This window comes from Brachycentrus maculatus, unplaced genomic scaffold, assembly GCF_059751285.1.
Source record: "Brachycentrus maculatus isolate JH-2025_06_01 unplaced genomic scaffold, ASM5975128v1 h1tg000109l, whole genome shotgun sequence".
Lineage (NCBI taxonomy): Eukaryota > Metazoa > Arthropoda > Insecta > Trichoptera > Brachycentridae > Brachycentrus > Brachycentrus maculatus.
In genome coordinates, this window is record NW_028280862.1 from 89,384 (window position 1) to 101,496 (window position 12,113).

At 35.2% G+C, this 12,113-nt stretch overlaps 1 protein-coding gene across 1 annotated transcript in view; it reads right to left on the reverse strand.

Annotated features, from left to right (window-relative positions):
- Positions 1–12,113, reverse strand: part of LOC148310049 (angiotensin-converting enzyme-like) — a 28,133-nt gene that overhangs the window by 7,659 nt on the left and 8,361 nt on the right. Inside the window, exons 3-10 of the mRNA XM_088259078.1 lie at positions 10,155–10,231; positions 7,345–7,564; positions 6,415–6,664; positions 4,845–5,030; positions 3,845–4,036; positions 2,329–2,443; positions 1,687–1,839; positions 399–523 (exon numbers count right to left, since the gene is read on the reverse strand). Coding sequence (XP_088115204.1) covers positions 399–523; positions 1,687–1,839; positions 2,329–2,443; positions 3,845–4,036; positions 4,845–5,030; positions 6,415–6,664; positions 7,345–7,564; positions 10,155–10,231 — 1,318 coding nt within the window. The remainder of the gene's footprint in view (positions 1–398; positions 524–1,686; positions 1,840–2,328; positions 2,444–3,844; positions 4,037–4,844; positions 5,031–6,414; positions 6,665–7,344; positions 7,565–10,154; positions 10,232–12,113) is intronic.

The following is a 12,113-nucleotide window of genomic DNA, read 5'->3' on the forward strand; positions in this document are numbered from 1 at the left end:
GATTTTTCAGGAGAACGTTTTTAAAGTTTAAAAATATAACACAATATATTAAAAATAAATATCAAGCCACTTTTTCAACTTTTTACTTTGCAACAGATCTTTTAAGGTAAAACCTGAAGATTTTTTATCCATTTAAAAAAATATTTAGTATATTTAAAAAAATAATTAAATATTACCTTTTCTTCAAAATGCAAAAACAATATTTTCTGCCCTGCAGCTGGTAAATATTGAGTTAAAAATATGCCTCTTTTGCTGGGATATAGTACATTTTCTGGGCATTCCGAAAACATGCACAACTAAAAATTGACGATTTTTGATTTATGACGTTCTTGAAAGGAGTGAGCGATGTATAAAAGGCATTTGTAAACAGGCATATATTAATATCCAAAAGATTTTACCTGGATTAGCTCCATCTCTGAAAACTTGGGTCTGGTCAGAATATTGTAAGTAGTACTGGATGTGTGCCATCTCGTGATGTGTGGAAACTAAGTCCTGCATAGTTATCTCCGTACACTGCTTGATTCTAAAAAATAATGAAATATCTTAGAACAGATAGATGGTTTCGTATGTTTTATAAGGATAGAAAGATTAATAAATGGAAGGAATGTGGGTATCTGACACAGTGATGACAACAACCGTGTGAATACCCATGTAGTCTGGCAAGTGACATTCTAGGTTAGTCTCTTCTTAAAAGCAGTCACTTACTTAGAGCTCCCAATAACCTTAATATATAAAAAAAAAACCAAAGTCAACAAACTAGCAATATTTTACTGATAATCTTCCACGACATGATCACACAACATGAAGATGCGGTGACCTAATAACCAGTCATTATTTAGGACACAAAATGCCAAACCCCCTTCTAGTGGAACGGAAGGCCTGTTGACAATTCGCTCACTCCTTTCAAGAATGTCATAAATAAAAAATCTCCATTTTTCAGTTGTGCATGTTTTCGGAATGCCCGTAAAATGTACTATATCCCAGCAAAAGCGGCATATTTTAAACTTGATATTTACCCGCTACAGGGCAGAAAGTGTTGTTTTTGCATTTTGAAGAAAAGTTTTAATTATTTTTTAAATATACTAAATATTTTTCAAATGGAGAAAGAACCTTCAGGTTTTACCTAAAAAAATCTGTTGCACAGTAAAAACTTCAATAAGTGGCTTGATATTTATTTTTAACACATTGTATTTTATTTTTAAACTGTAAAAACGTTCTCCTGAAAAATATAGTTTTTTGATTTATGATGTTCTTGAAAGGAGTGAGCGAACAGTCAGCAGTCCGGCTTCTCCCGAGGAGTGCAATGTGGTTTCCTCCCAGCAATGAGCAAATGCTGACAAGTTCCCGACTGGCCCACACTAGATTACCCCTCCTATTCCCTACACAGATTGAAATAAAACATCTTTATTTAGTTAGAAGTAACAAAATTCTAGCTATTTCTTTCCAAAAAAAAAGTCAGTCATGAGTAGGTACCCAAACAAACTAGCAAACCCACCAGATTGCCTGCACTAGTAAACCTACCAGGTTGTTAGCCCTGCGTACTGAGCAGGAGTCCATAAAAACCCATGAGCATGTCCAATCTTTCTCTTCCTGCATGATCACCATTCGTGAAACTTGCTGACAGCGTTCACAACGAAGTTATGGATTCAAATATACATGGTACTATTGCAAATATTGAGGGGTTACCTATAGTCCATTTTGTTGCAGAAGTCCCATGCGCTGGCGGTACACTGGACGCTCCTGTCTGAGGGTCTGGACAGCATTGAGGTTCTCCAAAACTCTGGAGGAACTGCCTTCAAACCCATGGAACTGTAGTACTCTTCAGCAAGCTGGAACATCCTGAAACATCAGAAATACCGAACAATGATGATAGCACCCTTGAAAAGCTAATGATCATGGGAGACATCAAAGATTGTAAAGGAAATAAAAGATCTTCCACTAGATGGGCTATTGAAAACTGTCCCACCGCATTCTCGGATCTGATACAGAAGCATCTGGCTTCCTGACAGACCTCTCTTGCAAAGCATTTTTTATTTTTGTTTTATTTTGCTAGCTGTCACCCTATCCGCTTTGGAGGTCTTCCAGGTGGTCCTCTTCCGTCTGGGTTCTCTTGAAGAGAACTTCAAGCAGTCTTTTTTCTTGTATTCTATTGACACGGGCATTCCCGAATCATCTTCGCTGGTATTCCCATCCAACTATATCCTCCGTACTACACATTTTCCCAATTTCCGTGTTTCTTATTTGGTCTCTTACGTGTTTCCGGCTATGCACATCAATGTTTTCATTTCTAAAGTATTTTAAAATATCTTTAATCTGTTTCAAATTTACCTTAAAGGAGTAAATCCTTGACGCAGAAGCTCTGACGTAACATCAAGGTTTGGAGTTTGGGGAAAAGGCATCACAATATCAGATATAGACTTCCAATTCTGGGCCCACATATTGCCTGAAATGCAAAGGTTTAATTAATTTTTACATTGATTAAAGAAAACACTTGTTTTTTACCACTTGAGTTTTATTATAGACTACATGTTTCAGAAGTTAAACTTCCATCATTCAGGTCTGTATAATAACTAAAATATAAAATATAAAATTGTTCTATAAATAAGGAGAGGGGAAAGTAAGGGGAAGGGGTTAGTCAAGGGGCGGAGTTTGAAAACAAAGGAAAAATGGAAAGCAAAGGTGAAGAATTTTGAAACAATATATTATTTAATAAATTATTATTAGAATTTAGGTTTTTTTGGATTTCTTAATTTTCAAGATAATTCATAATTTGGCCTTTATATGGAACAAGGTGTAATAATTTTAATTTATGAGAGTGAAATGAGTGATTAGTTTCTATTATGTGATTTATAAATTCCGAAAAATAATTACTAACAAGACCTCTATTTGTCTATAATAAAACTCAAGTGGTAAAAAACAAGTGTTTTCTTTAATCATTGTAACATGTCTTACCACAAAGTTAATGCCGAAACAATAAAATAAATAATTTTCACATCATGTATCTCAAAAATCGTGTATCATGTCCATTTTCGTTTGGACTTGATACAATTGTGTATCTTATTTATTTTCCGTATATGAAGTTTAAATAAATAAAACAAATAAACAAAGCATAAAGATGAATAAGTGATTTTTTGATGAATGTTAAAAAAAAAACAAAGGTATGATTTTTGAAAGATGTGAATGAATCTGGGTGTGAAATATTTGTACCATAAATGGAGAAATTTTGGGGATGATTTCTTACATTTGAGAATAATGTTTTCTAGAGATGGAAAAGAGAGTGAACATCAGAATAAAATCAAATAAAGCTTAGCGTGCGTCGCAGAGGTACTAAGCAAAAATCTATATTCAAGGTATTTGTACATAATGCAAACTATGCCATGTTCTCTCCCATTCCGCGGCTTCACATGTTAGCCAATGCTTTTGAAAGTATAGATTTATTTAATATATTGTTATCCACCTTGAGGTCGGTACTTTCTCAGCATTTCTTCTCCATGTTATAATGGATAAAACGTTGTATTTCACTCTCTCTCGCTGCTCGCTGATAGTGTGTGAAGGAGACGTGTATTTACCAGTGCTTACTATTTGTTATTTTATTATTATTTTATGTTCAGGACTTTTTGTTTCTCTATTTGTGTATTTTTATATTATGTTAAAGGCATTAGCCAAATAAGCATTGATTAAACTCGTAACACAGTATACGCAAGTTCACTAGAGACATCTATGGTGGGATGAAGAAAGCTTTTATTAAGCGAAGACTCTTTCATTTTCATATTATTGTTGGTTTATCATATAAATTGCAGTTTCACTGAGAAACGTCAGCACAAAACTTAAATTTAAAGCTTACCCAATAAATGTGCTGGAATGGGCCCATCAGGTCGGACGCTAGCTTCCCCATATCGCCTGACCAGCTTTCTCCGGACATAAGTAAACAGCTGCTTGTAGAGAGGCTGGAGCTGGATGTATATTTCGGACAGTTCATCTCTTATCTCTGGCTCCTCGTACAAGGACCTCATCTGCTCTCCAGCGTCGGAGAAGGCTGGTTGTATATAAGGACACAAACATTAATCTCTCGAGTCGTAAGATATATTTCAGAAATGGACATCTCAACATAAATGAAGAAGCCCAGACTTCCATATTCTTTTACATCTTTGATGAGGTGTCAAAAATTATATGAAAATAACTCCTGTAATTGGAGATAATCCAGATTTTGTGAACAAGTATTTAGACACACTCAAAATGTTGTAAATAAATTATCTGGTCAAATTATAAGCTTAATAATAAAAATGAAAATGGTATTTTCTGGCGTTTCTCATGTGTGTGATTATAATCCAGGATTCGGACCTCACATACTAATATAAGAGTTTCTGCTTAATAAAAAAGCTTCTTTACATCTCACCAATAGATGTCTCTAAACAATGTTTCAAAATTGGATCATATATATATATATATATATATATATATATATATATATATATATATAGAACTTCCAAGAATTTGAGTAGCGTGGTTGTCAATAATAGGTAGAATTGGTGAATGTTACACGTGTGTAAAGTGATCACTTCAGTGATGTTTAAGACTTTTTGCGTATTTTAGTGTATTTTTATATTAGATACTGTATAAACTGGTTAAACTGTATATGCTAGTTTAAACCAGCCTATGACGGTCATAAGCCCCATAAATACCCAGACTTCCATATTCTTCTTCATCTATATTGAGATGTCAAAAAATAACTGAGTTTAATGCGAGTATGGCCTTAACCTTTGATCGCCTAGTGGTCCCATACGGGACCACAAATTTACGCCACATTCTCAGAATGTGGCTGAGTATACTGTGTAGATACTGACCGTTCAATCTTGCAGCTTGGTTAGCCAGCTGAACGTATCTCATGAACTTGTTCTTCAACTTTGGTCCAGTCTTCTCCCTGAAGCTCTTCCACACATACAGCAGTTCTCTCTCTATCCTGGAGTGCCCCAGGATTCGGGAAATGTCTGGATCTAGCTGCATGTCACAGTAGCTCTGGGTGTTATCCACTGAAAAAAAAAAATTAATCATTAGAGATCTGTAATTATCAGCGAAAGCTAAACTGGCAGTACACAACGGAGTTCTGGTTCCAACCCTTATGTATGGAAGCGAAGCATGGAGTTGGCAAAAGAAGGATGAAAGCAGACTGAATGCAGTCGAAATGCGATCCCTCAGACGAATGTGTGGCAAAACAATATTTGATAGATGTTCGAATGATGAAATAAGGAAAGAATGTAAGGCTGAGATAAGCATCATCGATAAAATTAAGAAAGATGTGTTGAGATGGTTTGGACATGTAGAACGAATGAGTGAGGAAAGAACGGTAAAACAAATGTATGAGGCGAATGTAAGTGGAAAAAGGAGCAGAGAAAGACCGAGAAAAACTTGGCACGATTAGGTATGCCAAATACTTGAAAGCGGTCAGGTTAGGAGTCGTAACAATCGGCGGGTATATATGAGGAGATGCATGAACGTGAAAGAGGCGAAGAATGTTTGCAAAGACAGAGTGGTGTGACGTTCTATTCTCTCTGCCTACCCCTGCGGAGAAGCGGCGTGATGGTTAGTTAGTTAGATCTGGCAATCGATATTTCGACTCTAGTATACTAGGCCAAAAATAATTTGTCCGCCTCCATAGTGTAATGGTCAGCACACTCGGCTACCATTCTGGAGGTCCCAGGTTCGATTCCCAGGTGAGGGTCAAATAAATATAAGTGATTTTTTCAGTTTCATATTTATTCAATACTACCCTGAACTGGTACCTGAAGCGGAGGGCTGATCACCTTTCCATCATGTGTTAATGATCAAGATAACACTACATTTATATGATGCAGTGCCCTATACACCATTGTGGTGGGGAAAAGGGTTTGAAGGGGTATTAGGCCAAAGACGCGATCGTCGAAGTACTGACGATGATGCTAGCGTGTTTTGGCGGTCAACTTTATCGATAAATCTCTTCTCAGCCTTGCATTCTTTCCATATATCACCATTCGAATATCCGTCATGCATCTTTTTGCCCCACATTTGTCAGAGAGATCTCTAGAGAGTCTACTTTCATCCCAATGCCAACCCCATGCTTCCTTCCATACATTAAGGTCGGATAATACCAAGTTTTCTTCGACCCTCCTCTGATTTTATTACCGACCACATTTCCCATTCCAATGAATTAATGGAAAGAAATGAAGATAATTAAGAGATAATAAGAATAGAACCATTCAGACTCCACCACATTGCACTGCATGGCTAACCCCAAGGTAGACGATTCCTGGGCAGACTACCAAAGAGATGCATTGACAGCTGGGAATCGACATTGCAGGGGGCTAACCCCTCTTAAAAACAGGCCACATGGCCCACACCAAGCAGAAGGGGAAGACAATGATTAGTTTTAAAGAATACCTGGTGTCTGGTAGGGATACTGACTGTATCCTTCATAACCCGAGGTGTCATAGGGTTGGTTCTGGTGTCCGTTGGATTGGTAGGATGGTGGAGATGGATTCGGACGATCGTAGCTCCTGGACTGATGAGGATGGTCATACTGTCGAGGGTATGAGGAAGAAGAGCCGCTCTGGTTGGGTATGTTGTGAGAGAAAGGGCAAATCTTGGCGCTGTTGAAGACATCCTTCATTTCTGAGATGAGCTGCTGAATCTAAAATAAAAATAAAACATAATTCAGTCATTGTTGACATCTCAACATAGAGAAAGAAGAATGTGGAAGTCTGGGTATTCACAGGACTTGTCCAGCTTCATCAGCCTATGATAAGTGGTGGGATTCAGGAACCGGCGCTTAAAATTTTTAAAGTCGCCGAACCGGTCCTTAACCCTTTGTTGTCACACAATATTCCGATTGATATTGGAGCACGCTCGGTTAACTTGGTTCGCCACGTTGTAAAAATATTTGAACCTCACGTAAAGAAAAAAAAATTTGAAAGATGAAAAAACAAAAATGAAAAAATTATTGCACTTTAAAATAAAATCATGAAAGATTTACGCTTCAGCATTTGGAGCATTCTCAGTTGTTATATGAATGTTCTGTTTAAGTGCAGAATAAAAAACAAATAAATGAATAATATTTTATATAATTATATAGTAGTAAAATTTTTAATAATTATTTAATAGTAAAAAATATTTTTAAAGGGGAGGGGGTTAGAGGCAGTACCTAAAGGGCGAACCGGTTGTTGAAATTTCAAATCCTATCACATGGCCACACCATCTTGGAGATCCTTGATATACCCAGCTGTACCTCTTTGGGTCCACGATTGTACCCAGGCTCAGTAGCCTACTGACCACGAGACCTGGAAAGGTCTCAAATGACCGCACTATCCTCACCTCGAAGTACTTGTCGTCCGGCAGCGCGGCCCGGCTGGGCAGCACGATCCTGGCGAGCTGGCGACGCGCGGACGCATCGGGCAGCCGCCGCCAGCCGAAGGAGGCGGCGCGGCGCCAGGACACGCGCTCGAACTTGGCGCTCAGCGCCAGCTCCTCGCTCATGCGCCGCCGGTTGTGCTCCGTGATGTTGGTCACGAACCTCCACTGCGCCGATGTTACCCTGGTAGTTTCATCTCATTATATTTTGGAATTTAACAGAACTTAATTTTATGCTCATATAAGGAGAATGGAAACATCTAGGCTCCACTGCGCCGATGTTACCCTGGTACATTTTATTTGATTTTATATGGGTATTTAACAGAACATATCAGCAATTACAATGGGATGCTCGTATGAGGGATATATCGCATGTGAGGAGAATGGAACCGTCCAGGCTCCACTGCGCCGATGTTACCCTGGTAGTTTCATTTCATTTTAACTAAAACTAACTAACTAACTAACCGTAGAATATAATAGAACGCCACACCACTCTGTTCTTGCAAACATTCTTCGCCTCTTCCACGTTCATGCATCTCCTCATACATACCCGCCGATTGTTACGACTCCTAATCTAACCACTTTCAAGTATTTTGCATACCTGATCGTGCCATGATACATGATAAAAAATCTTCAGACCTCTTCTGCTGTATTCATCACACGAGCTTTCGATAAATCTGTATCCCACACGTTGAAATATTGTCGTCAAATGTAACAAAATTCAGAAAATTTAAAAAAAAAGTAAAAAAAAAACAGACAAATTATATCAAATATGTAGCATAATTCAAACGATGAATGTGGTAAAATGGTGGATAGAAACAATCGATGCGATCTATTTTTGTATGAAATGAATTCGGGGTAGAAGAAATAAACGACACATCCGGGAAAACGATTATTCGAGGAACGATAGATAGAGGTTTCACTGTATCAGCAATGACAATGGTGTGTGCGTGTGAGGGATGATGGTATGCACATGTGAGGAGAATGGAACCATCCAGACTACCTTTACATTTCATTTCGGCCAACCTCAAGGAAGACGATGTTCGTCACAAACCTCTACTGCCCTTCTGTTACCCTGGTATATTTTATTTTATTTTATTTGGAAATTAAACAGAAAATCAATATATTAGCAATAACAATGGGATTCTCATGTGAGGGACAAAGGTATGCACTTGTGAGAAGAATATAACCATCCAGACTCCCCATCATTACACTGTACGGCCAACGCCAAGGAAGACGACGTTCGTCACGAATCTCTGTTATCCTGGTAGATTGTTTTTTATTTTATATGGGAATTTAACATAACATATCAACAGTGACAATGGGATGCTCATGTGAGGGACGATGGTATGCGCGTGTGAGGAGAATGGAACCATCCAGGCTCTCACGCATTGCATTGTAGTTTATATTAGCAATTTTAATCTAATTTTATTTCTGATAATATCTATTGTAACGTTGCCAGTGCCCTTTTTATAACCTAAAATATAATCTATACCCATACACAGGCCATACCTTTATGGGATATATGTCTATATATATATATATATATATATATATATATATATATATATATATATATATATATATATATATATATATATATATATATATATATAATATATATATATATATATATATATATATATATATATATATATATATATATATATATATATGTATATATATATATATATATATATATATATATATATATATATATATATATATATATATATATAATTTATATATATATTTATATATATATATATATATAATATATATATATATATATATATATATATATATATATATATATATATATATATATATATACATATATATATATATATATGTATATATATATATATGTATATATATATATATATATATATATATATATATATATATATATATATATATATATTATATACATACATATATATATATATATATATATATATATATATATATATATATATATATATATATATATATATATATATATATATATATATATATATATATATATATATATATATATATATATATATATATATATATATATATATATGTATATATATATATTCTTTTTTATTATTTTTTTTTTTGTACTTGTAATTATAATATATTGTGATATGTAAAATATTTATTTTTATACATTATATTATTAGCTTTGCATTTTTACTCTGTATTTTATAATGTGTATTTTTTTATATTGTATTTTTTTTAAACCCTTATCCGCACCCCAATGGTGCATAGGGCACTGCATATAAACGCAGTGTTATCTTGATCGTTAACACATGAAGTAAAGGTGATCAGCCCTCCGCTTCAGGTACCAGTCCAGGATGATATTGAATAAATATTAGAGTGAAAAAATCACTTTTATTTATTTGACCCCCCCTGGGAATCGAACCCGGGACCTCCAGAATGGTAGCCGAGCGTGCTGACCATTACACTATGGAGGCGGACAAAGGGAGGGTCCGATACCTTGCAGGGAAACCAGCCTGGCACAGGGCGGGTGTAAACTATGCACTTTCGAGTTAAGCTTAGACTATGATGTTCTCTGCGTTAATCTAACCATGATGCTTGTGTGAAAGCACTAAAATAAAGAATTTATATGAAGTCAAGGTCCCGTAAAAAAATAGTATTTTTAGAATGTATTTTTTTTTAAATTTTGTATTACTGCTTTGCATTCTTAATCTATATTTTTTAAACATTGTATTTTTACAAGTTTTTTTTTTACTTTTTTATTATTTACTTGGTATTTTTACTACCTGTAACACATTCCAGCTGCTTCTCGATCATATTCCCTCAGGAACTCCATGGCTTCTCCAAGATTCGTATTTGTTCCCTGAAACAAATTAAAATAAAAAAATAAAAAAATATTATACATAGATTAAAATTTTATAGACAGGAGAGTAAATGCTGGGAGCAGAGTGAATGGTGCACTAAAATCAGTTTTCATTCATTCATTCAAACCCTTATCCGCACCCCAATGGTGCATAGGGCACTGCATCATATGGACGCAGTGTTATCTCGATCGTTAACACATGAAAGATAGGTGATCAGCCCTCCGCTTCAGGTACCAGTCCAGGGTAATATTGAATAAATATTACAGTGAAAAAATCACAAATATTTATTTGACCCCCCTGGGAATCGAACCCGGGACCTCCAGAACGGTAGCCGAGCGTGCTGACCATTACACTACGGAGGCGGACATATTTGTGTGTTTTATTATTTACAAAAATACTTTAATTTCATACTATTGTATTTCTGTGAGCCTGAGCGGCTCATTATTAGAAATAGGTTTCAAATTGTGGTAGAGTGCCCAAAATTGTGGAAATGCCCAGAAAATGTAGTATATCCCAGCAAAAGCAGCATATTTTAAAATTAATATTTACCCGCTACAGGGCAGAAAGTGTTGTTTTTGCATTCTGAAGAAAAGGTATTTTTTAATTTATTTTTTAAATATACTAAATATTTTTCAAATGGAGAAAAAACATTCAAGTTTAGCTAAAAAGATTTGTTGCACAGTAAAAAGTTCAATAAGCGGCTTGATATTTATTTTTAATACATTTTATTATATTTTTAAACTTTAAAAACGATCTCCTGAAAAATCAAGTATTTTGATTTATGACATTCTTGAAAGGAGTGAGCGATATGGCAAATAGTTTAAGATTCGCTGTGCCTCTCCAAAAAAGAGACTGAGCTCTTGTGCTTGGAGAGGGATTTACACTCATGGTTTAAAACAGGGATTAAAACAGGGATTAAAATAAGGTGTAAAACAGGGATGTGTAATGTCGCCTTGGCTGTTTAATCTATACATGGATAACTGCATGAAAGAGCTGAAAGGTTTAAATATTGGAGCAAGTTTTTTGAAATATGACGTTGTTGAAAGCAGTGAGCGATATATGCTCTTTTCTGATATTAAATAATTATTCTTATATTTAGTATAATCTAGAAAAAAAATGTCGGAACAAAATGACAACGATAAGAGAAGAATAATTATTTATATTACCAACATCCGGTCGCCATCTTGTGGACACAAGGACAGATTCAAGTGGAAAATCGTGATTACTTATAATAAATAACCGAACATGTGATTCGTGAATTATGAGGAATGAGTGTATAAAACTCTATTACATTTATATTTTAATGAACACCCAACACGCGTCCACAGCAGGGAAATGAATTTTAATCGCGCTGACTGAAAAATTGTCAAGTTATCATTTTTAAACCCTGTCAATCTTCAGGCTAATAGGGTATTATCACTCGGGAGGAATATCTAATTTATTTATTTAATTTATTTAAACTTCATGTACAGAAAATAAATAAGTACATTGGCGGGCTTATTGCTAGAAAGCAATATCTTCCAACCGACCAAAAACAGACCAGTGATATTGATCAAAACGTTTGATACCATATAAAGCTGTTTGCAATCGATATATGAGGGTAGATAGTACTTGAACATTAAAAAAACATAAATAAGAAATTTAAAAAAATATATATAAATTACAAAAGATGATAAAAGGAAAAAGGGAGTTTAGGGAAGGAGGTAGAAGGAAAAACTAAGGGGGGAGGTTTTGATGGACAGTTAGGATTCTAATGATAAATAGGTAGAATCAGGTAGCAAGTTTAAGGAAGAGAGGAGGGGTCAGGGGAGGAGGAGATGGACAGTTAGGGTTCTAAGGTAAGATAATGATGTTTCAGGCGTTTTTTGAAGGTGCATTTTT